A 24765-nucleotide genomic window follows, 5' to 3' on the forward strand; every position below is an offset into this window, starting at 1 on the left:
CTTCAACGCTCCTTTCCTGCATAACATTTAGTATATATTTCAGCTACTTGTCTATGTGACGGCTATTTTTCTCTCACTAAAACATAAGCTCAGCCAGGTGCAGTGGCTCACGCCTGTACTCCCAGCACTTTGGGAGGCTGAGGCGGGCAGATCACCTGAGGTCAGGAGTTCGAGACCAGCCTGACCAATAAGATGAAACTCCATCTCTAATAAAAATACAAAAACTAGCCGGGTGTGGTAGCATGTGCCTGTAATCCCAGCTACTCAGGAGGCTAAGACAGGAGAATCACTTGAATCCGGGAGGTGTAGGTTGCGGTGAGCCGAGATAGCACTCCAGCCTAGGCAACAAGAGCAAAACTCTGTCTCAACAACAACAACAAACAAACACAAAAAATCATAAGCTCCTCTGTGGTTATAGACTATGTTCTCTTGTTCGGCTTTATATTTCCAGCACACTGCACAGCACCTGGCACCAAGGAAGTACCCGGTAAATAACTGCTGCCAGGGGACAGAAAAATAGCTACCATCTTTTGAAGGCTTACTATGTGCCAGACACTGCCCTAATTAATAAATTACTATTAGTAACATTCGAAGTACAGATAGTTACTATGGGTCAGGTACCAGGCTAAGCAGTTCCTGTGTACTTTCTCATCAAATCCTCACTGGGACCCTGTGAAGTTATGCTCCTCACTTTACAGATGAGGAAACTAGAGCTCAGAGAGCTTAAGTAACCTGCTCAAGGTCACATGGCTCAGGAGTGCTAAAGTGGGACCCAAGCCAGGTCTGACTTTGAGGTTCATACTATTAACCACCATCCCATAGCCAGAGTAGCACCTGATTGGGTAAGGAGATGACGGGGCCTTGGGAGGCCTGAGATCAGCCAAGCTTCCAGGAGTGGCACAGTAGGCACACACCTGTGGGCACCTGCATGCTGCTTCTGAAGTCTCCATCATCAGAGGCTCAGGGCACACACCTGTGGGCACCTGCATGCTGCTTCTGAAGTCTCCATCATCAGAGGCTCTGGCCTTCAGAGAAGCCCTTCTGAGGAGCAGACTGCCAAGGCCAAGGGCTCCCAGTGGGCCACGCTCTGCTCCATACATCTCAATGGTTTCTGGGTCTGACCCTCAAACAGAACCAGTGGGCCCTCAGTGTCACCCACATGGCAATGAATCCAGTTCATATGCAACCAGACTTGTGTAGGGGGACAGAGAAGACTTGAAATCTAAGACTTGTAGAGCCTGCAGGAACCACCAAGTCCTAGCCTCCTGATTCTCCAGAGGCCCACAGCTCTCCCAGGCCCACAGCTAGGTTCAAGGTCATCCAGCTAGTCAATGACAGAGCTAGGGTTTCCAGTCTCCCAGCAAATACACTGTCAATTCATTCAAATACACTGTCAATTCATTCATTCAATAAGTATTGAGCACCTACTGCATACCAGGTGCAAGTTCTAGGCACCAAGGCTGCAACAGAGGAGAATGTCCTGCTCTCATGGGCAAAGACAAGGAAGAAACTAACAAGTATAACATAATATGTCAGGTGGTGGCAAGTGCTTCAGAGAGCGATAAATGAGGGGAGAGGAGAGGTGCTGGAGGGGAGTGGTTTGTTATGCTGTGCGGATGGACGGGGGAGGCCTAATGTGAGAGGGTGAGCCATGCGGCCACCTGCAGGAAGGGGATTCCAAGCACTGGCCCAGAAGGTAGGAGTGTGCACGGAGGATGACACGCCTCGAAGACGAGGACAGAAGAGAGCAGGGGGCAGCGGCCAGGGAAGATTCAGGCCTGACTTAGAATCAAAAGGGCACTCTGGCTGTTGTATGGGGGAGGGAAGTAAGGCAGAAGTCGGGATCCCTGCTGGAGGCCCGTGCAACAATCCACCAAGCCAAAGAAGCAAAGCCATTCATAGCAGGAAAGGTTTAGAGAGCACCTTACCTTTTCCCAGAGAAATGGGGAGCATCCAGTCCAGACCCAGGTGAGTTCTCGGCCCAAACCCAAACTCTTCTGCCAATCTACCGGCCCCCAATGAGGACAAGCAGGGCAAACCACAACATGGTTCACAAGCTCTCCCCAAACCCAGAAGTCCTTGCTTCCTCCCTCGCTGGAGACAAAACAGTCACCAGTGAAGATACCCGGTTAACCCAGAGAAGGTCTTGCTTCTAGTTCAGAAGTTAGGCCAGATATCACACTGCAGGGTCATGTGGGTCAACCACGGCAAGTACTGCTTCCTCCTGCCTCGGCTGCAGCCCTGGGTGTGGGGACTGAGAGGGCAGCCCAGGGAATACTGGAAAAGGCACTTCCAGAACACTCACGTGGCCACCCCAGGGAAGTAGATCTGAAACTCAGTCCAGAGCTGAGCTCTGGGCCCCCCAGAGCTTCTGCTTGTAATTCATCCCTAAACTTTTTATCTACACTACTCAGAAAACAAGGGCAGAGTGTGTGGTAAAAGGGTGAAAGGAGAAGCTAATTTATAGGAAGTCTTCACCTTGCTTCAAGGGGAAACCCAAGGTTGCAGATACATGATCTGGCAGCTAGAAAGGGTACCTGGGGGAGGGTGTCTCTACGATAGCCTTACTGTGGCCACATGCCCTTGGGAAGTGCTTTTTTGATAAAGACAACACAAGTACTAATAGCAGCCAACACTGTGTGCTTGTTACTGGGCTAAAAGCTTGCATGTGACCTCATGCCACCCTCAGGACAACCTTACAAGGTGGGTACTATTATAAATCCCATTTTACTGATGAGGAAACTGGGGCACTGAGGGGGTGAAGTGACTGCCCTGAGGTCACACAATTAGTGGGTGGTGGAGCTGGGATTTGAACCAGGTCTGTTAGAGTTCTTAACTACATTGTATAATTAAGAAGGACGACCACAAAGGATGGGGAGTCAGGAGGGGACAGCAGGGCTCATGAAGCAAGGGTGGGTGGGTGGGCGTGTGAGTGTGTGTGCAAGGAATCATGGTGCAGGTGGCTCACAGGTGGGTGGAAAACTTCTAATACAAATATATGACTCTCCATCCATAAAATGGAGATTATGTGTGGGTCAATCCTGGGTCACTGGGGAATATGAAGAGGTGAAAAACCTAGGGGGGCAAATATGACCTGTCGCCCGAAAGCACTCCGAACTCTTTCCTGAAAAACAACAAGGCACTGCAGCTGTTGCTGATGTGGAACAGGCCAGAGGGACGCTCCAGAATGTTGAGCAGGGAAAGAAAACCAGGTGGTCAGGAGGCGGGCCAGGGGCCTGGGAGCCAGCTGGGTGGAGGCAGGTGGGAACTGAGGGAAGGACAGGAAGCTCTGGAGAAACTAAGGAAGGTTCTGGAGAAGGAAAGGGGGCCCGACAGGCCCACAGATTTTGAGAAAAGATGGCTTGGGGCCTGGGGTGTGCGTGGCTGAGGGGAAGCAAAAGCCGGGTTGGTGTCTGAGACTACAGAAAAGGTGGGGACCCTGGAGGGGCCCGGAGAGGGCAGCAAGGATGACTAGGATGTTTACGGCGGGTGTGCAGCACAGTCAAAGGACACACAAGATCTCGAAGTGGTCAGGAAGGGATACAAGGGTCAGAAAGAACTTGGGGGGTTGGCAAGAGATGGTCCAGGAATGGGTGAGCAGGAGGGGCCTGTCCAAGGAGCCCTGGGGCAGATTCTGAGAGGGCAGCGAGGATGGGGGCCGTGGAGGGGCATGGAGGGTGGTGCTCCTGGCAGTGGCAGGCAGACAGGTGCCAGGGTGGGGCCAGGGAGAATGGAGCGGCTGGGAGGGTGGAGAGCACCAGCGCGGATGGGGCACCCAAATGCACCAGGGAGGATGGGGCATCTGGCAGGGATGGGGGTGCGCAGGGGCCAGGGGAGCAGACAAGAGGCCCGAGGAGGATCCCAAAGGGGCGGGGAGGATGAGGGCCAGGGACGCGCAGGGGAGGGCACGGAGTGCCCAGCAGGGATTGGGAAGGTCGGGTGCGCGGCAGGGTGCTGGGAGGGGGCGCAGCGGCAGCGGAACTCACTCGAAGACGAAGAAGAGGCCGGTGGTGGTGAGGATGAGCAGCAGCGTGAGCGCGAAGACGCCGCCGTGGCCGGCCAGCATGAGGCGGCCGCCGCAGTAGAAGCGATTGCGGCCCGGGAACACCTCCCACTTGCGCCGTGGGCGCCGGCCGAGGCTCCCGCTCCCGCTCCCACTGCCGCTGCCGCTGCTGCTCCAGCGAGGCGGGGCGGGGGTGGCAGGCGGCGCGGGCCCAGGGCCCGGGGTTGGGGGCGCGGCGGGGCCGGGGCGGCGCGCCCCCGGGGAGGCGGGCAGCGGGGCGGCCCCGGGGCTGATCTGCTGGTACTCGCAGTCCTTCATGCGGCCGGCCGCGGGCCTCGGCTCCGCGCCCAGCGGGCCGGCCGGGCCGCTCCGGGACCGGGCCGAGCAGCGGAGGTGGCAGCGGCGGCGCGCGCGGCGCTCGCTCGCTCACTCACTGGGGCGGCCCAGCCGCCGCTCCGCCCCCGGCCCGCCGCCACCGCCTGCCGTGGCCTCCCGCCGCAGCGCCCCCTCCGCCTGGGCCCGGGATGGCGCTCGGCAGGAGGACCAGCCCTGACCCGCGGCGGGACCCCGCAGGTCTGCGGCGCTCCCAGTCTCCCTTTTCCCTTCTGCACAAAGAGGAGGCCAGCAGACGCGCACTCGAGGGCTCTTTCTGTTCTCCGAGCAAGCCGTTTGTTGGGCGTCCACTGTGTACCAGGCACTGTGCCAAGTGCTGAGATTCAGGTGGTGGACTTCGTGATCTCCTGGCAGTCTGTGATTCCTCAGGCTTCGCCCATCTCTGAGGGCCGAACTAACAGGCATTTGCAGAGGCAGGCAGGCGCGGGGAGGTGGGGTACACGATTTGCTTTGAAAGCCAGGGCCTCTTCTACCTTGAAGTCCAGAGTGCCCACTGTGGGTGTGTGGCACACCCTCTGGCCTCGTTCACCAAGTTCTGTGTCCTGGGCCCAGGCCCAGAGTTTCCTAGGTAGCACATAATGTAGGGGTCATGCCTGAGAGCCCCAGTGTTTTTTCAGGAATTCTGGGTGTATTCATTTTCTACTGTTGTGTAACAAGTTACCACAAATATAAGGCTTAAAACAAACATTATTGGCCAGGCGCAGTGGCTCACGCCTGTGATCTCAGCACTTTGGGAGGCCGAGGTGGGCGGATCACGAGGTCAAGAGAGACCATCCTGGCCACATGGTGAAACCCTGTCTCTACTAAAAATAAAAAAATTAGCTGGGCATGGTGGCCCTGCGCCTGTATTCCCAGCTACTCGGGAGGCTGAGGCAGGAGAATTGCTTGAACCCGGGAGGTGGAGGTTGCAGTGAGCCGAGATCGTGCCATTGCACTCCAACCTGGTGATAGAGTGAGACTCCGTCTAAAAAAAAACCCAAAAAACCAAACATTATCTAACAGGTTCCAAGTCAGGAGCCCAAGAACAGCTTAGCTGGGTCGTCTGCTTAGTCTCACAAGGCTGCAATCAGGCTGCATTCTCATCTGGAAACTCAGCTGGGGAAGAATCCACTTGCAAGCCCATTTGGGTCACTGGCAGAATTAATTTCCTTGCAACTGTATAATTGAGGAGGGCCTGGGACTTTTGCTGGGTGTCCGCTGGAGGCCTCCCTCAGGATCCAAAAGCCACCTGCAGTTCCTAGAGATTATCACATTTCCTTGCCATGCAGGTTTCTCCTACATAGCCACTTAATTTCTTGAAACTGACAATGAGGGTCTCTAGCTCCAGACTGTGAAGATAGAGTTTTATATAACTTACTATATATGTGACAGAGTGACATCCCATCATCATTGCCATCTCCCATGAAAGCAAGGCACGGGAGCCATCTGCACTCAAGAAAAGGGAATCACACAAGATGTAAATACCAGGAGGCAGGAATCACCGGGGGGTTAGCTTAGGGTGTGTCTGTCACACTGGGGTTACTGTAAAACCTAAGGAAAAGTGTAAGGAAAAAGAGAACTGGAGACTAGGAGAAAGTAAAAAAGGAAGTAAAATTATACAATGGGGAGGAGCAGGAAGCCAACAACAGTGACCTTAAGGATCAATAATTGATATATGTGCCAAAGGCTGCTGAGCTGTGCCTTTGGTGCCACAGGCTCTCAATTTGATGAGCCCCACCTTGAGCGAACCACATGGTGAGCTTCCTCCCTTTTTGCTCCTTGGCTGTGGAACAAAGTCACAAAACTAGACATACTGGTTCCAGTACAGATTCCTGTGGTCCCACCTTAACTGGGTCCTCTTGCAACCTGAAACCTTTTCTTTTTTCGTCACTTTATAGAAACCAAAGCAATTCTACTTGATTTTCAGTTTACCTCCTCCTTTCTATCTCATAATTTCTCTTTATTTGCATCTATCCTTTCTTTATCCCTTCTTCTTATCTTAGAAGATGTGGGCCTCCTTCTGCCCATGGCCAACCCTCCACTCATATCCTTTTTTAATTTTATTTTTTATTTTTTTGAGATGGAGTTTCGCTCTTGTCACCCAGGCTGGAGTGCAATGGCATGATCTCTGCTCACTACAACCTCTGCCTCCTGGGTTCAAGTGATTCTTCTGCCTCAGCCTCCCAAGTAGCTGGGATTATAGGCATGTGCCACCACGCCCAGCTAATTTTTGTATTTTTAGTAGAGACGGGGTTTCACCATGTTGGCCAGGCTGGTCTCAAACTCCTGACCTCAGGTGATCTGCCCATCTCTGCCTCCCAAAGTGTTGGGATTACAGGTGTGAGCCACCGCTCCTGGCCTCCTTTTTTTTTTTTTTTTAAGTAAGGCTGATGGAACTCCATTTTATTTATTTATTTAAGCCCAATAGAACTCCAAACTCATGTCCTATCTCTCTTCCTGTTCACTGATACTGCAAACACATGCTCAATTCTATATCAATTAAAAAGCAAGGCTGGGCACAGTGCTCACATCTATAATGTCAGCATTTTGGGAGGCCAAGGTGGGAGGATTGCTTGAACCCAGGAGTTCAAGACTAGCCTCAGCAACATTACGAGATGCCATCTCTACAAAAATAATTAAAAATTAGCTGGATGTGGTGGCAGGCACCTGTAGTTCTGGCTACTTGGAAGGCTGAGGTGGGAGGTTTGCCTGAGTCCAGGAAGTCAAGGCTGCAGTGAGCCGTGATTATGCCACTGCACTCCAGCCTGGTGACAGAGCGAGACCCTGTCTCAAAAAAAAAAAAAAAAAAAAAAGGCTGGACATGGTGGCTCACATCCCAGCACTTTGGGAGGCCAAGGCGGGTGGATCACGAGGTCAGAAGTTCGAGACCAGCCTGGCCAACATGGTGAAACCTCATCTCTACTAAAAAAATACAAAAAAATTAGCTGGGCGTGGTGGCATGCGCCTCTAATTCCAGCTACTCGGGAGGCTGAGGCAGGAGAATTCCTTGAACCTGGGAGGCGGAGATTGCAGTGAGCCGAGATCACACCATTGCACTCCAGCCTGGGCGACACAGCAAGACTTCGTCTTGAGAAAAAAAGAAAAGAAAACCCTAAAAAACCCAATGGAGCTTCCCATGGTTGGCTACATTCTCACCTTAGTTCAGGTTTATCTTTCTTATTATCATTAGGATCATATTAAAGAGTTGCTACCAGGCTGGGCATGGTGGCACATGCTTGCCATCCCAGCACTTTGGGAAGCTGAGGCAGGCAGATGGCTTGAGATCAGGAGTTCGAGATCAGCCTGGGCATCATGGCAAAACCCCTTATACCCTATGATTTCCTAACTTTTTACAATTTGGTCCCTGTTTACATCACTCCCCTAAAACTTATCTTCAATGTCACCAATGAGCCATTTAATGTAGTATAAACTTCTTGTTCTCACCAATACCTATAGTTCCCAGCTTCTTTAACAGACGGATGTGGTCATGCGAATGAATTCTAGCTAGTGGAAGTGACAGGTACTACTCCCAGGATGGCCCATAAAACTCCCAGGTGCTGATTCTTGCTCTCCTTCCTATCTGCTAGCAGAGTAGAGGAGATTCTGAGACCCTAGAAGAGGGTGGAGCCACAAGATGGAAGGAATTTGGGTCCCTGCATAATTGTGCAGAGCAGAACTTTCCTCTACTATGACTAACATATTAAACACTGAGGAGAGCAAGAAATACAGTTTTGTTGTATAAGCCAATGAATTTGAGAGGTTGTTTACTACAGCAATGAACTGATCCTTATTAATACAGAAAGATGGCCGGGCGCGGTGGCTCAAGCCTGTAATCCCAGCACTTTGGGAGGCCGAGACGGGCGGATCACGAGGTCAGGAGATCGAGACCACCCTGGCGAACACGGTGAAACCCCGTCTCTACTAAAAAATACAAAAAAAAACTAGCCGGGCGAGGTGGCGGGCGCCTGTAGTCCCAGCTACTCAGGAGGCTGAGGCAGGAGAATGGCGTAAACCCGGGAGGCAGAGCTTGGAGTGAGCTGAGATCCGGCCACTGCACTCCAGCCTGGGCGACAGAGCCAGACTCCCGTCTCAAAAAAAAAAAAAAATAAAAATACAGAAAGTTGTATCAGGAGTGGGATGCTGATATAATAAAAACACACATATGTGGCACTGAATTAATGGCCAGGCAGTAGATTACTGCCTGATCTTTAATTCAGTGCCATATATTGGATTAAGTAAAGCAGGCTGGATGGCTGGAGATCTCTATTATGCTGTAGCAAAATATTTGGTGAAATTGTCATCTTCAATAATGTGGAAGGTAGATGCTATGCCCACTCACCCTGCAACTATAAGGGAAGAGTTGGAAAAAGTCAGAGTAGGATATGGTTGGCCACTATTGGGGTCTGAATCAGTCAGACTCTAGTCAGGAGACAGAAACCATCCCAGTTGTTTGAACAGAAATAATTTACTATAAAGAAGTGGCCAGGCGCAGTGGCTCACACCTGTAATCCCAACACTTTGGGAGGCTAAGGCGGAAGGATCACAAGTTCAGGAGTTCAAGACCAGCCTGGCCAACGTAGTGAAACCCCATCTCTACTAAAAATACAAAAATTAGCCGGGCATGGTGGCACACACCTGTAGTCCCAGCTACTCGGGAGGCTGAGGCAGGAGAACTGCTTGAACTCTGGAGGTGGAGGTTGTGGTGAGCCGAGATCGTGCCACTGCACTCCAGCCTAGGCAACAGAGTGAGACTCTGTCTCAAAAAAAAAAAAAAAAAAAAAGAATTATTTGCAGCCTGGACAACATGGTGAAACCCTATCTCTATTAAAAAAAATACAAAAAAAAAAAAAAAAAAATTTAGCTCAACATGGTGGTGTGTGCCTGTGGTCCCAGTTACTCAGGAGGCTGAGGCAGAGGGATGGCTTGAGCCCAGGAGGTGGACGTTATAGTAAGCCATGATCCCACCACTGCACTCTAGACCTTGTCTCAAAAAAAAAAAAAAAAGAAAAGAAAAGAAAAAGAATTACTTGAACTGAGTTCCTTGAGCAAAATAAAATTATAAATAAATAATTGTCAATCTATATAAAAAGTTAGGGCTGGGCGTGGTGGCTCACACCTGTAATCCCACCACTTTGGAAGGCCAAGGTGGGAGTATTGCTTGAATCCAGGGATTCAAGACTAGCCTGGGCAACACGGGATACTATGTCTCTACAAAAAATTTAAAAATTAAGGCCGGGCGCGGTGGCTCAAGCCTGTAATCCCAGCACTTTGGGAGGCCGAGGTGGGCGGATCACAAGGTCAGGAGATCGAGACCACAGTGAAACCCCGTCTCTACTAAAAATACAAAAAATTAGCCGGGCGCGGTGGCGGGCGCCTGTAGTCCTAGCTACTCAGGAGGCTGAGGCAGGAGAATGGCGTGAACCCAGGAGGCGGAGCTTGCAGTGAGCCGAGATCGCGCCACTGCACTCCAGCCTGGGCAACAGCGTGAGACTCCGTCTCAAAAAAAAAAAAAAAAAAAAAATTTAAAAATTATTCAGGCCTGGGCCGGGTGCAGTGGCTCAAGCCTGTAATCCCAGCACTTTGGGAGGCCGAAACGGGCAGATCACAAGGTCAGGAGATCGAGACCATCCTGGCTAAACACGGTGAAACCTCGTCTCTACTAAAAAATACAAAAAATTAGCCGGGCGAGGTGGCGGGCACCTGTAGTCCCAGCTACTTGGGAGGCTGAGGCAGGAGAATGGCGTGAACCCGGGAGGCGGAGCTTGCAGTGAGCTGAGATCTGGCCACTGCACTCCAGCCTGGGCGACAGAGCGAGACTCCGTCTCAAAAAAAAAAAAAAAAAAAATTATCCGGGCCTGGTGGTGTGCATCTGTAGTCCCAACTATTCAGGAGGCTGATGTGGGAAGACTGCTTGAGCCCAGGATAACTGAAAGGTTACAGTATCAGAGAGGCAGTAACAGCAGGAAGCAGTTAAGAACTCCTTGGCTGAGGGAACAAAGAAAATAGGTTGGAATTATTACAAATTAGAAGCTTAGAGCAGAAACTAAGGAAGAGTGCCAACCAGATGATTTTTTTTTTAAAGAGATGGGATCTTGCTATGTTGCCCAACCTTGAGGGCAGTGGCTATTTATAGGCATGACCTTAGCACACTACCAGCTTCGAAATCCTGGGCTCAAGCTATCCTTCCCTCTCAGCTTCCTGACTGGTTGGTTCTATAGGTGCACGCCACCGCACACAGCAATGCTGGTGTCTTTGAGGCGAGGCATGATAAACTTGGTTCTGCAATCGGAAATACCTGCAAACTAAATTCGGCTCTACTGCAGAGAAGTACTACTTCTGTCAGGGTGAAGGAGCACTGTTAGGTTCACTCTCAAAGGAACTGAAAGTAATAGAAGGAGCCAATATCTTCGTCTCTTCCAGCTCTGTGGTCTCCCTCTAGTGCCCATTAGCAGAGCCAGATGTAGCTGGTAAAGCAGAAGTGTGTCTTACAGAGCCCCAGCCTCAGTAACTCAAAGCTGAGTATAGACAGGCCGGTTTGGAGCTCAGGTAATAATACTGGGCACAGTCCACCTCTTTGGCTACTCAGCATCCACATGCACTTGCCTCTACATTTTTTCTTTTTTTGAGATGGAGTCTTGACCTATCTCCCAGGCTGAAGTGCAATGGCGCAATCTCAGCTCACTGCAACCTCTGCCTCCTGGGCTCAATCGATTCTCCTGCCTCAGCCTCCCGAGCAGCTGGTGCCCACCACAAAACCTGGCTAATTTTTGTATTTTTAGTAGAGATGGGGTTTCACCATGTTGGCCAAGCTGGTCTCGAACTCCTAACCTTGTGATCCACCCACCTTGGCCTCCCAAAGTGCTAGGACTACAGGAGTGAGCCACCGTTGTCAGCCTGCCTCTATATTTTTGAACCTCCATACAACAAGGCAACTCTAGTCTTCCACCTAACAAGGTGCAACTATGCAACTATCTTTTGTACAAGTACATTCTCACCCACTCCACCAAAATGAAGAATTGCGGAATCTCTTTTTTTTTTTGGAGACAGAGTCTCGCTCTGTTACTCAGGCTGGAGTGCGGTGGTGTGATCTCAGCTCATTGCAACCTCTGCCTCCTAGGTTGAAGTGATTCTCCTGTCTCAGCCTCCCAAATAGCTGGGACTACAAGCACATGCCACCATGCCTGGCTGACTTTTTCTTTTAGACAGAGTCTCACTCTGTCACCCAGGCTGGAGTGCAGTGGCCCGATCTTGACTCACTGCAACCTCCGCCTCCCGGGTTCAAGCGATTCTTCTGACTCAGCCTCCTGAATAGCTGGGACTACAGGTGTGTGCCACCACGCCCAGCTAATTTTTGTATTATTAGTAGAGACAGGGTTTCTCCATATTGGCCATGCTGGTCTCAAACTCCTGACCTCATGATCTGCCCGCCTTGGCCTCCTAATGTGCTGGGATTACAGGCATGAGCCATCATGTCGGCCTTCTTCTTCTTTCTTTTTTTCTTTTTTGAGATGAGTCTCACTCTGTTGCCCGGGCTGGAGTACAGTGGTGTGATCTCAGCTGACTGCAACCTCCACCTCCTGGGCTCAAGCAATTCTCCTGCCTCAGCCTCCTGAGCAGCTGGGATTACAGGCATCTGCCACCACGCCCAGCTAATTTTTGTATTTTTAATAGAGATGGGGTTTCAGCATGTTGGCCAGGCTGGTCTGGAACTCCTGACCTCAACTGATCTGCCCGCCTCAGCCTCCCAAAGTGCTAGGACTACAGGCATGAGCCACAGCGCCTGGCCAGAAATGCGGAATCTCAACAGTCATTGTATCTGTCTCTGGGATATGTTAATAACTCCTCAAAATCAATCGCATTCCTGTCTGGAAACACTGTTACTTAAAACTGAATTGTAAAGTTAAACAAAATTTGCATAAAATAATAAAAGGAAGGAGGAGAGAAAATTATATACATGTATTTATATATTCATATATGTGTATGTATAACTACAAATTATTTATAAATATATTTATCTTATATTTATTATATAATTAAAAAAAATTTTTTTTTGGTAGAGATAGGGTTTCACCATGTTGTCCAGGCTGGTCTTGAACTCCTGGGTTCAAGCAACTCACCCACCTTGGCCTCCCAAAGTGCTGGGATTACAGGCGTGAACCACCATGCCTGGCCTATAATTATTACTTTTTTGAGGCAGTCTCGCTCTGTTGCCAGGCTGGCGGGCAGTGGCGTGATCTTGGCTCACTGCAACCTCTGCCTCCCAGGTTCAAGCAAGACCCTCAGCCTTCCAAGTAGCTAGGACTACAGGCGTGCGCCACCACACCCAGCTAATTTTTATATTTTTAGTAGAGACAGAGTTTCACTATGTTGGCCAGGCTGGTCTCGAACTCCTGCTCTCAAGTGATCCGCCTACCTTGGGCTCCCAAAGTGCTGGGATTACAGGTGTGAGCCACCGTGCCCAGCTAATTTACAGAATTTTGGACCACCAGATAGTTCCCCGAAGTAGCAGGCCCATGAATTTTTGTGGTATTTCCCTCCCATTCTTTATTTCACATTTTACTAAGGCATCTAAAAGTACTTTCTACTTCTTTGTTACATGCTAGGTCAAGATAATCAAGGTCTCTGTGGACTACATTATGACAGAGAACCAAGGAGTTGACACAAACTTGAGGCAAGACTGTGCAAGTGTACTCTGGGCTCCAAAATGTAAAAGCAAATGGCTTCTGGTCCCTCCCTCTCTCCCTCCTTTCCTTCCTTCCTTCCTTTTTTCTTTTTTTGAGATGGAGTCTCACCGCACTCTCACCCAGGCTGGAGTGCAGTGGCGAGATCTCAGCTCACTGCAACCTCTGCCTCCCACGTTCAAGCGATTCTCCTGCCTCAGCCTCCCAAGTAGCTGGGATTACAGGCACCCACCACCATGCCCAGCTAATTTTTTGTATTTTTAGTAGAGACGGGCATTTCACCATGTTGGCTAGGCTGGTCTCAAACTCCTGACCTTGTGATTTACCTGCCTCAGCCTCCCAAAGTGCTGGGAGGTGTAAGCCACTGCGCCCCGCCTTCTTTCTTTCTTTCTTTTTTTGAGATGGGGTTTCACTCTTGTCGCCTAAGCTGTAGTGCAATGGCGTGATCTTGGCTCACCGCAACCTCCGCCTCCCAGGTTCAAGCGATTCTCCTGCCTCAGCCTCCCGAGTAGCTGGGACTACAGGCCTGCACCACCTCTCCTGGCTAATTTTGTATTTTTAGTAGAGACGGCGTTTCTCCATGTTGGTCAGGCTGGTCTCGAACTCCCGACCTCAGGTGATCCACCTGCCTTGGCCTCCCAAAGTGTTGGGATTAGAGGCATGAGCCATTGTGCCCAGTGGCTTCTGGTATTTCTTACAAACTATATGGAGGAAAAAAATCATGTGCCAGGTCAACAGCTGAACACCAAATGCCAGGTGCACTGCTACAACTGGAACAGCAGCTGTAATTGGAGTTATTTTTTGATAAAATTTATTATACTTTTTTTTGGAGACAGGGTCTTACTCTGTTGCCCAGGCTGGAGTGCAGTGGTACGAACATGGATCAATGTAGCCTCGACCTCCTGGGCTCAAACAATCTTGCCACCTTAGCCTCCCAAGTAGCTGGGACTACAGGTGTGTACCACCATGCCTGACTACTTTTTAAATTTTTTGTAGAGACAGGATCTCCATATGTTGCCCAGGGTGGTCTTGAACTCCTGGGCTCAAGTGATCCTCCTGCATCAGCCTCCCAAAGTGCTGGGATTACAGGTATAAGTCACTGCGCTTGGCCACTTTTTTTTTATGACAAGCACTAGGGTCTTGCTATGTTGCCCAGGCTCAAGTGCCGTGGCTATTCACAGGTGCTATCTCAGGATTGATCATCACAGGAGTTTTGACCTGCTCCATTTCTGACTTGGGCTGGTTCACCCCTCCTTAGGCAAACTGGTGGCCCCTTGCTCCCAGGAGATCACCATATTGATGCCAAACTTAGTGCAGACACCCAATCAAAATAGCGCAGTATAGCTCAGAACTCCTGAACTCAAGCAATTCTCCTGCCTCAGCCTCCTGAGTATCTGGGACTACTTCCATTCTCCAAGATCCAGTTGCCTTATTTATTGTCCAAACATGTGTGTTAAATGGGAAAATGACATCACCTTAGCATCTTTCAATCTTTGATGGTGACACTAAAATCTGCAACTCCCCCAACATATTAGTCAGCTAGGACTGCCAGAACAGAATGCCACAGGCTGGGTGGTATGAAGAACAGAAATTTATTTTGTCACAGTTCTAGAGGCTGGAAGTCCAAGATCAAGGTTGGTTTATGGTGAGACCTCTCTATGGCTTGCAGATGACAGCCTTCTTACTCTGTTTTCACATGGCCTTTTTTTCTGTACACAGATACTCCGAGTGTTTCTTCCTCTTCTTTTTTTTTCTTTTTTTTTGAGACAGAGTTTCGCTCTTGTTGCCCAGGCTAGAGTGCAATGGTGCAATCTTAGCTCACTGCAACCTTTGCCTCCTGGGTTTAAGCGATTCTCCTGCCTCAGCCTCCCAAGTAACTGGGATTACACGCATGTGCCACCATGCCCGGTTATTTTTATATATATATATATAATTTTTTTTTTGAGATGGAGTCTTGCTCTGTCACCCAGGCTGGAGTGCAGTGGCACGATCTGGGCTCACTGCAACCTCCACCTCCTAGGTTCAAGCGATTCTCCTGCCTCAGCCTCCCAAGTAGCTGGGACTACCAGTGCGTGCCACCACTCCTGGCTAATTTTTTTTTTTTTTTTTTTTTTTTTTTTGAGACAGAGTTTCACTCTTGTTGCCCAGGCTGGAGTGCAATGGCACGATCTCGGCTCACCGCAACCTCCGCCTCCCAGGTTCAAGCGATTCTCCTGCCTCAGCCTCCCTTGTAGCTGGGATTATAGGCATGTGCCACCATGCCCAGCCAATTTTGTATTTTTAGTACAGACAGGGTTTCTCCATGTTGGTCAGGCTGGTCTCAAACTCCGGACCTCAGGTGATCCGCCCGCCTCAGCCTCCCAAAGTGCTGGGATTACAGGTGTGAGCCACCGTGCCCGGCCTTTTGTATTTTTAATAGAGATGGGATTTCACCCTGTTAGCCAGAATGGTCTCGATTTCCTGACCTCGTGATCTGCCTGCCTCGGCCTCCCAAAGTGCTGGGATTACAGGTGTGAGCCACCGCGCCCGGCCTTAATTTTATATTTTTTAGTAGAGACCGGGTTTCACCATATTGGTCAGGCTGGTCTTGAACTCCTAACCTCAAGTGATTCACCCGCCTCAGCCTCCCAAAGTGCTGTAATTACAGGGGTGAAGCACCGTGCCCAGCCCCTTTCTCTTTTTATAAAGACCCAAGTCCTGTTGGATTAGGGTAGGCCCTATCTCTAGATACAGTCACACTGGAGGTTTAGGGCTTCAACATATGGATTTGTGGGGGGTGTGGAGGGCGGTCACAGTTCAATTCACAACACCCGGGTACGCAGTTTACTTCTAGTTTGCTGTCTTCATAGAGGGGGAAGTCCCAGAGGCATCTACTTGGCCTTTCCTACCATAATGGCCCTTACTCTATGGGTCAGAGAGTCAACTGAACCCATGTTAGTTGTTAAATACGTCAATTCCAATTATAAATTCAGGAACTTGGGAGATAACCCCAAGATATGTCCAAAGAGGCCACCAAGAGCCCCTACTCTAACTGATATGCCACAGCGACATTTTGGGTCCCCAGGAATCAGCATCAGTTCAGAGCCAATATTTAGTAATCCCCTAAAGGTCTGGATGTTTCCTTTTCCCCACTGTACAGTTGCTCTAGTGAAGGGTTATAGATGTTATGAAGAAAATTGGAGGGAAAATTTACCATATATATTTTGGCAGTGTTGCTGGGTCCTTTCTTAAGGGGACTTGGCCTCCCTTTCAATCAAGGGGCTCCAGGTCTGTTAGCTGACTTAGGTCTAAAAACTGGGTAAGAGGCCATGACTCCCCATTGTTGGTGATTCAAATCATATTTCGGGCCACTAGATTCTTACAAAGACTCTACTGCTTTTGATGGCAAATGCATCTACCTTGTCTTTGTCGGTTAAGTACTACTACTTGGCCTCTGATACTCTGAGATCCTCTTGTCTCCAATGAAATTAGGGAGCCCATCTCAATGATAGAATTTCCAACCATCATTTTTGAATCACAGAGAGTCCCCACAGAGCTTTCTGAGAATGCAGATGCTCCCGTCACCAATACATTTCTCAATGTTGTGGTGAACAGAGTGTCCTCTGGGCCCTCTTGGGAGACACAGAGGACACCAAGTTCACATATGATACATTTATTACAACATTCTTTTCTCTCTGGTTCTTTGAATTTTGTCCTCTCCAGTGAATCCTCCCATCTTAGCCTCACTAAACCTAGATACCAGCTGGGCACAGTGGCTCACACCTATAATCCCAGAACTTTGAGAGGCTGAGGCAGGTGGATCGCCTGAGCCCAGGAGTTTGAGATCAGCCCAGGGAACATGGCAAAATCCTGTCTCTACAGAAAATACCAAAATTAGCTGGGTGTGGCTGGGCGCAGTGGCTCATGCCTGTAATCCCAGCACTTTGAGAGGCCAAGGCGGGTGGATCACCTGAGGTCAAGAGTTCTAGATCAGCCTGGCCAACATGGTGAAACCCCGTCTCTACTAATAATACAAAAATTAGGCATGATGGTGCACGCCTGTAATCTTAGCTACTTGGGAGGCTGAGGCAGAAGAACTGCTTAAACCTGGGAGGCAGAGGTTGCAGTGAACCAAGATTGCGCCATTGCACTCCAGCCTGGGCGACAATAGTGAAACTCCATCCAAAAAAAAAAAAAAAAAAAAAAATTAACTGGGTGTGGTGGCACACGCCTATAGTCCCAACTGCCCAGAAGGCTGAGGCAGGAGGCTTGCTTGAGCCTGGGAAGTCGAGGCTGCAGTGAGGTGAAATTGTACCAGCCTGGGCATCAGAGCAAGACCCTGTCTCAAAAATAAATAAATAAATAAATAAAATAAAATAACAGAAGTAACATTAAGTCAGATTTTCAGTCATCCAACCAAGTAAGTCATTAGAGCCACTTGTAGCTTTGTGAGGTAACACTTTAAATTCAGAATCTCTAACAAGTGCATACACATCAATACATTTGGCTCAGTCCTGTGTTATATTTCATCCTCATAGGTTTAACATTCTAAGAATCCACTCCCATGTGTATTCCCCAGATTTCTGTCTATATGTCAGAAAAATCTTGAAATGATTGTGGTGTATAAGTTATTTCCTTCTGTAAGATTTTATACTCGCCTCCTTGGAGAATGCTGAGATTGCATCCTAGTTGTGGATCTGGTGGCAATGAGGGGTGGCTTGGGTGGATCTTGGGGAGAATGGCATATCTTTGCAAGGTATATATCCTGCCCCAGAAGTTATTACAAGCTTTTCAAGCAAGGGAAGCCTCGACTTCTGAGACACAAGTCAACAAGATGCTTCTACTAGCAAGAGAAGCTCCGAGAGAAAGATAAATCTAAGATTTTCACATTTGTCTGAGTCAAATCAGATGTCCTCATTCCAAGTTTCAGGGTCCTACTCCTTCTGAATCACAGGAAAGACTTAGTTAAACTGAATTCAGCTGATGGAATTCTGCAACATGCACAATTTTCATGTTTTATTTGTAGCAAATCAGTCTGGTGGTACTGGAAATGAGATTCTTTTATGGCTATCAGAGAAGCCCTACAGTTCTCTGACCATGAGTTCAGCTGAGAGTTTAAAGACCTGAGCTGGTCATTTTTTTTTTTTTTTTCCTGCAAGACCTATGATGCAACTGGAAGAATCGGTCCCATATCATAGTACCTATAGTCATTATCACTGCCGTAACAGTTAGTGCAACCACCACTTGGGCCCCCAAGACACTTGCTTTGGTTGGCACTTCATCACAAATAACCACAGGCGATGATTTCATTAATTATGATGCCACAGCATGCTATGGATCAGTAGCATCACATTCTCATTGGCAAGGAGCTCAGCACATTCAAACCCAATGACACAGCCAACCTGATTTCCTAATCCCACCTTTTGGGGTCTTTTTCCTGGGGCCACTCCTAGTACCAGTTTCTGTATCAGTCAGGGTCCAGGCAATGAGAGAGAAACCACATCAGTCACTGACAGAGAGAATTTAATATAAAGAATGGTTAGAACAGTTAACTAGGAATAAATTAACTAGATAACTAGATACAGTTAACTAGATAACTGTAAGGGTAAAAAGAAAACTCCAAGATATCCTGGAGGCAGCAACAGACAGTAAGAAGCATCTATAACTCCTTGGGCTAAGAGTACAAAGGCAAGAGTTTGGAATTACTCAAAGTTAAAACCTTAGAGGAGGGCCTCTGCAAGAGCTGAAACTCGGACCTCTCAGTCTGATGCTCTATCTAGTCTTTGAGCTTGAAGAACTCAGACCTCTGAGGACAGGATACTACCCAGCTGGTGCTGGTATCTCTGAGTGGGACACATGGAACTGGTTTGGCAATTGTTGGGAAAAACTACAAAGTGGATTCAGCAGCTGCTATAGGAAGGACCTGCTGCTGCCTGGGTGAAGGAGTGTTGCCAGAGTTACCCTTACAGGAATAGGAAGCAAAAAGAAGAGTCCCGGCTGGGCGTGATGGCTCACGCCTGTAATACCAGCACTTTGGGAGGTCGAGGCAGGCGGATCACCTGAGGTCAGAAGTTCAAGACCAGCCTGGCCAACATGGCGAAACCCTGTCTCTAACAAAAACACAAAAATGAGCCAGGCGTGGTGGCGGGCGCCTGTAGTCCCATCTACTCGGGAGGCTGAGGCAGGAGAATCACTTGAATCAAGGAGGCAGAGGGTTGCAGTGAGCCGAGATCGCGGCACTGCATACCAGCCTGGGCAACGGAAGGGAAACTCCATCTCAAAAGAGTCCCTTCTTCTTCCTTTGGCCTCACTATCTCCCTCTGGTGGCCCTTATTGGGAAAGCCAAACACAGAGCCTGCGGAAGCAAAAACGTGATTTTCAGAGCCCCAGCTCCAGTATCTCATGTAGAGAATATGTGGGTAGGTTTGGAGCTGAGAGATAATAACTTAATAACTAGCACTGTTGTCTTTATAAAGTATTCCAAGAAAGAGGTGAGTTTAGGTGAGAATACGCTGGATTTCAACAGAAATAGAAGAAAATAGAGAAAGAACAAAGATCATGGGTCTTTCAGGGTTGGAAAAGCTGAGTGCTTCTGGACAACAAATAGTACAAAGTAAGATAGAAAAGATTTTAGGGCAGGGAGCAGTGGCTCATGCCTGTAATCCCAGCACTTTAGGAAGCTGAGGCAGAAGATCACTTGAGCCCAGGAGTTCGAGACCATCCTGGGCAACATAGTGAAGCCCTATCTCTACAAAAAAATAAAAAATAAAAATTAGCCAGGCATGTTGGAGCATGCCTATACTCCCAGCTACTTGGGAGGCTGAGGCAAGAAGATCACCTGAGTCCAGGGAGGTGGAGGCTGCAGTGAGCTGTAACTGTACCACTGCACTCCAGCCTGGGCAACAGAGTGAGACCCTGTCTCAAAAAAATAAATAAATAAAAAAGAAAAGGTCTTGAACAACATGAATTTAAAGATGCAATCTTTTTTTTTTTAAACACTGTCTGGCTCTGTTGCCCAGGCTGGAGTGCAGTGGCGTGATCTCAGTTCACTGCAACCTCTGCCTCCTGGGTTCAAATGATTTTCATGCCTCAGCCTTTCAAATAACTGGGATTACAGGCATGTGCCACCATGCCCGGCTAATTTTTGTGTTTTTAGTAGAAATGGGATTTTGCCATGTGGCCCAGGCTGGTCTCAAATTCCTGGACTCAAGTGATCAGCCTGCATTGGCCTCCCAAAATGCTGGGATTACAGGTATGAGCCACCGTGCCTGGCCTAAAGATACAATCTTTCTAAGGCAAATATCAGGTTAAGAGTGTGGCCTTCATGGCCAGGTGCAGTGGTGGCATGTGCCTGTAGTTCCAGCTACTTAGGGGGCTGAGGTTGAAGGAATGCTTGAGCCTGGGAGGTTGAGGCTACAATGAGCTGTCATCACACCACTGCACTCCAGCCTGGGTGACAGCATGAGACGCTGTCTCAAAAAAAAAAAAAAAAGAGCAAAAACTATAAAACTCTTAGAAGAAAACATAAGGAGAAAACTTCATGACATCAGATTTGACAATGATTTTGAAAAAGCAACCCATAGAATAGGAGAAAATTTTGCAAATCATGTATCAGATAAGGGATTAATACCTAAAATATATAAAGAACTCCAACAACTCAACAACAATTAAAAAAAAACCCAAAACAGGTAAGGTTATGAATAGATATTTCTCCAAAGACGTACAAGTAGCCAATAAGCACATGAAATGATACTCAATACACAACTTAAATCAAAATACCACTTTACACTCACCAAGGTGGCTAGTATTAAAAAACAGAAAATAACAAATGTTGGCGAGGATATACAGAAATTGGAACCCTTTTGCATTGCTGGTGGGAATGTAAAATGTTGCACCTGCTATAGAAAACAGTATGGCCATTCTTCAAAAAAGCAGACATGGAACTACCATATAGTCCAGCAATTCTACTTCTGGCTGTATACACAAAAGAACTGAAAGCAGAGACTTGAACAGATATTTTTATATCTGTTATATAAAATGTTCATAACAGCACTATTCATTACAGCCACAAGGCGGAAGCTATCCAAGTGACCACTGACAGATGAATTGATAAACAAGATGTAGTACAATGGAATATATGCAGCCGGAAAAAGAAATTCTGATGCAAGCTACAATATGGATGAACCCTGAAGACCTTATGCTAATTGAAATAAGCCACACACAAAAGGACAAATATTTTATGATGCCACTTATATGAGGTACCAAGAGTAGTCAAATTTATAGACAGAAAGTAGAATGGTGGTTGCCAGGGGTTGGAGAGCAGGGGGAATGTGAAGTTATTGTTTAATGGGTACAGTTTCAGTTTGGGAAGATAAAAAAGTTCTGGGCCGGGTGTGGTGGCTGACATCTGTAATCCCAGCACTTTGGGAGGCTGAGGTGGGTGGATCACCTGAGGTCAGGAGTTTAAGACCAGCCTGGCCAACATGGCAAATCCCCGTCTCTACTAAAAATACAAAAAATTAGCTGAGTGTGATGGCGGGCACCTGTACTCCCAGCTACTTGGGAGGCACAGGCAGGAGAATCGCTTGAACCTGGGAGGCGGAGGTTGCAGTGAGCTGAGATCGTGTCACTGCACTGCAGTCTGGGCAACAGAACAATACTCCATCCCCCCGCCAAAAAAAAAAAAAAAGTTGGTTGCACAACAATGTGAATGTACTTAATGCTACACAACACTTAAAAAGTTAAGATGGTAACTTTTGTTAGATACATTTTAGTGCATATACATACAGTCTGACTAGTTGAGACTTAAAATAACTTTAGGCTCCCTTGTTTTCACTAGTAGGAAGTGGCTTGGTGAAAGCTGAGCATTTTCCAAGGAGAATGGTCATACTTCCCAAAGCCAATCTCAGATGTGGCCATGAAGGGTAATCAACAAGGAAGAAGTCAGGCAGAGCAATGTGTGCCTGTAGTAGTTGGGGCTACTTGGGAGGATAAGGTAGGCGGATCGCTTGAGTCTAGGACTTTGAGGCTGCAGTGAGCTATGATCCTGCCACTGCACTCCAGCCTGGACAATAGAGTGAGACCCTCTCTCTTCAAAATAAAATTTTAAAAAGGCAAGGAAGAACTTGCTAGAAAGTCACATCCAGGAGCCATGGAGAACAATGGACAAAAGAATCCATCCCAGCCCAGGTACGGCAGCTCACGCCTGTAATCCCAGCACTTTGGGAGGCCAAGGTGGGGGGATCATGAGGTCAGGGGTTCAAGACCAGCCTGGCCAACATAGTGAAATCTCGTTTCTACTAAAAATATAAAAATTAGTTGGGCATGGTGGTGCATGCCTGTAGTCCCAGTTACTCGGGAGGCTGAGGCAGGAGAATCACTTGAACCCGGGAGATGGAGGTTGTGGTGAGCCAAGATCGCGCCATTGCACTCTAGCCTGGGCAACAAAGCAAGACTCCATCTCAAAAAAAAAAAAAAAAGTCCATCCCATAACAAAAACAAGGTCTAGGCTGGGTGTGGTGGCTCATGCACATAATCCCAGCACTTTGGGAGACCAAGGAAAAAGGATCGCTTGGGACCAGGAGTTCAAGACCAGCCTGGGCAACATAGCAAGACATTATCTCTATAAAATATAGCAAAAACTAGCCAGGCATGGTGGAATATGCCTGTAGTCCCAGCTACTTGGGAGGGGCTGAGGTGGGAGAATCCCTTGAGCTCAGAAGTTTGAGATTACAGTGAGTTATGATCACACCACTGCCTTCCAGCCTGGGCAACAGAGTGGACCCTGTCTCTTAAAAAAAAAAAAAAAAAAAAAATCACGTTCTAATCCAGGAACTCCCTGCAGTCCAGGGAAAGGGGCTTTGACCTGCCTGAGCAGTGGGAATTCAAAACTGCTTTGGACCAGTGACTGTGGCACTTCTTCCATGCTTTCCTTTTCTGAAGTATTGAGGTATTCCAAGGTTATCCTTTTCGTGCTCTACCAATGTATACTGGGTATGTTTGTGAAGTGCAGATAACTTGCTTTTTCAGTTCACAAATCACCATAAGGAACCATACTGAAGCTGACTGAAAGACTCTGAGCTGAATACAGTGACTAGATGGGATTTGGGGCTATTTCCCCTGGGCAGGAGTTAAGTGTATTCTGTGAAGAAAAACAGGTATTTGGCTCAGAAACACAGACTGTAACATACAATTATCTGTGTTCTCTTCTTGAACTCACAGCCCGACTTCACTTCCCAGTAGGGCTACCAGATATAGCAAATAAAAATATGGGAAGCTGGTTATATCTGAATTTCAATTAAGCAAGGAAGAAATTCTTAGAAGTATGTCCCATGCAATATTTGGAATGTAATTATACTGAAAAATAACTTGTTTACCTGAAATTCAAATGTAACCGGGCATGCTGTATTTTATCTAGGAAACTACTTCCCCACTCCTTTGCGGTTAGACGTGGCCATGTGACTAAGTTCTTCTGGCCAGTGGAATGGAATGATGTGCTGACCCTTCCAGGCTGGCTCCTTAAAACTTTTCTGGGAATGGAGGACTCTGAGGAGCTAGAGCAGGACAGTCACAAAATGGACAAGACTGGGTCCCCAATAATTGGGCGGAACAGACCTCCCTTCCTAAACCTGCACTAGACCATGAAGTAAAAAAGAAAGGAACTCTTATTATTAAGCCACTGAGTTTTGGCAGTTGTTTGGTATCACAGTTAGCCTACCTTGGATAATATCCCTAATCCCTAAATTCAATAGTTTTTCTCATCCTTTCCTTAACAGCATATGACCCTGCTAACCATTTCTTTCTTCGTGAAACTTTTTTCTTGAGACAGGGTCTCACTCTGTCACCCAGGTTGGAGTGCAGTGGTGTGATCATTGCTCACTGCAGCCTCGACCTCCTGGAATCAGGTGACCCTCCCCCCTCAGTCCCCCGAGTAGCTGGGACTGTAGATGCCCATCAGGATGCCTGGCTAATTTTTGTATTTTTTGTAGAGATGGGGTTTCACCATGTTGCCTAGGCTGGTCTCAAACTCCTGGGCTCAAGCAATCCACCCACCTCAGCCTCCCAAAGTGCTAGGATTACAGGCATGAGCCACTGTGCCTGGCCTTGAAACTCTCTTTTCCGCCAATGATAGAATTTGTTTCTGGTCCTTTAATGACAATAATGGTAATAAAATGGCTACCATTCATGAAGTTCTTGCCATACAGGCATTGTGCTAAGTGCTTTACCTTCATGACTGCCCACGTGGTAGATGCTATCACCCCCACTGTAGATAAGAAAACAGGCTTACAGAGGTTGAGCCACCTACCCAAACTCTTTCAGCCCCTCCCTCTTCTCTCTCCACACTCTTTTTTTTGACAATTCCATCCAATAGCATGGCTGCTGTAATAACTGTGCCTGTGTGCATGGTTCCCTGACCACTCTCTTGGTCTCCAGTTCCACATTTCCTGGCACATAAATGTGCTGCTTGGCATTTTGGACCCAACATGTCCAAAATGCAGCTATTCCTTTGTTAGCACTGTTCTCAACACTTTTCATACGGTGACATTTAATTCCCACCACTACCCTATGAGATGTTATTATCTATGAGCTAGATATTATTATCTACATTTTACAGATGAATAAACTGAGGCTTAGAGAGTCAGTATCTGGCTCAAGTTTACACAGCTAGTACACACTAGAGCTGGGCTTGGGGCTGATTTCAAAGCCTAGATTAAGACCTCAGCTCCACTC

General features: G+C 48.0%; 2 protein-coding genes across 10 annotated transcripts in view; both read right to left on the reverse strand.

Annotated features, from left to right (window-relative positions):
* Positions 1-4438, reverse strand: part of ZDHHC18 (zDHHC palmitoyltransferase 18) — a 32084-nt gene extending 27646 nt beyond the window's left edge. For 6 of the 8 annotated variants that reach the window (XR_012423975.1, XR_012423974.1, XR_012423973.1 and 3 more), the window contains exon 1: positions 3987-4438. Coding sequence is in view for 3 of the 8 variants with exons in the window: in XM_045377134.2 (XP_045233069.1) it covers positions 3987-4321 (335 nt within the window). In the remaining 5 variants the exon portion in view is untranslated. Of the gene's footprint in view, positions 1-1928; positions 2413-3986 lie in introns of those variants that run through there. The other 2 variants (XM_074015730.1, XM_074015733.1) reach the window with 2 other exon arrangements.
* A 610-nt stretch (positions 4439-5048) lies between these two features.
* Positions 5049-24765, reverse strand: part of PIGV (phosphatidylinositol glycan anchor biosynthesis class V) — a 34198-nt gene continuing 14481 nt past the window's right edge. For both annotated transcript variants that reach the window (XM_074015722.1, XM_065526998.2), the window contains one exon: positions 5049-5360. In XM_074015722.1, the coding sequence (XP_073871823.1) occupies positions 5157-5360 (204 nt within the window). In that variant the 3' untranslated portion in view covers positions 5049-5156. The remainder of the gene's footprint in view (positions 5361-24765) is intronic.

This window comes from Macaca fascicularis, chromosome 1 (genome assembly GCF_037993035.2).
Source record: "Macaca fascicularis isolate 582-1 chromosome 1, T2T-MFA8v1.1".
NCBI classification, from domain to species: domain Eukaryota; kingdom Metazoa; phylum Chordata; class Mammalia; order Primates; family Cercopithecidae; genus Macaca; species Macaca fascicularis.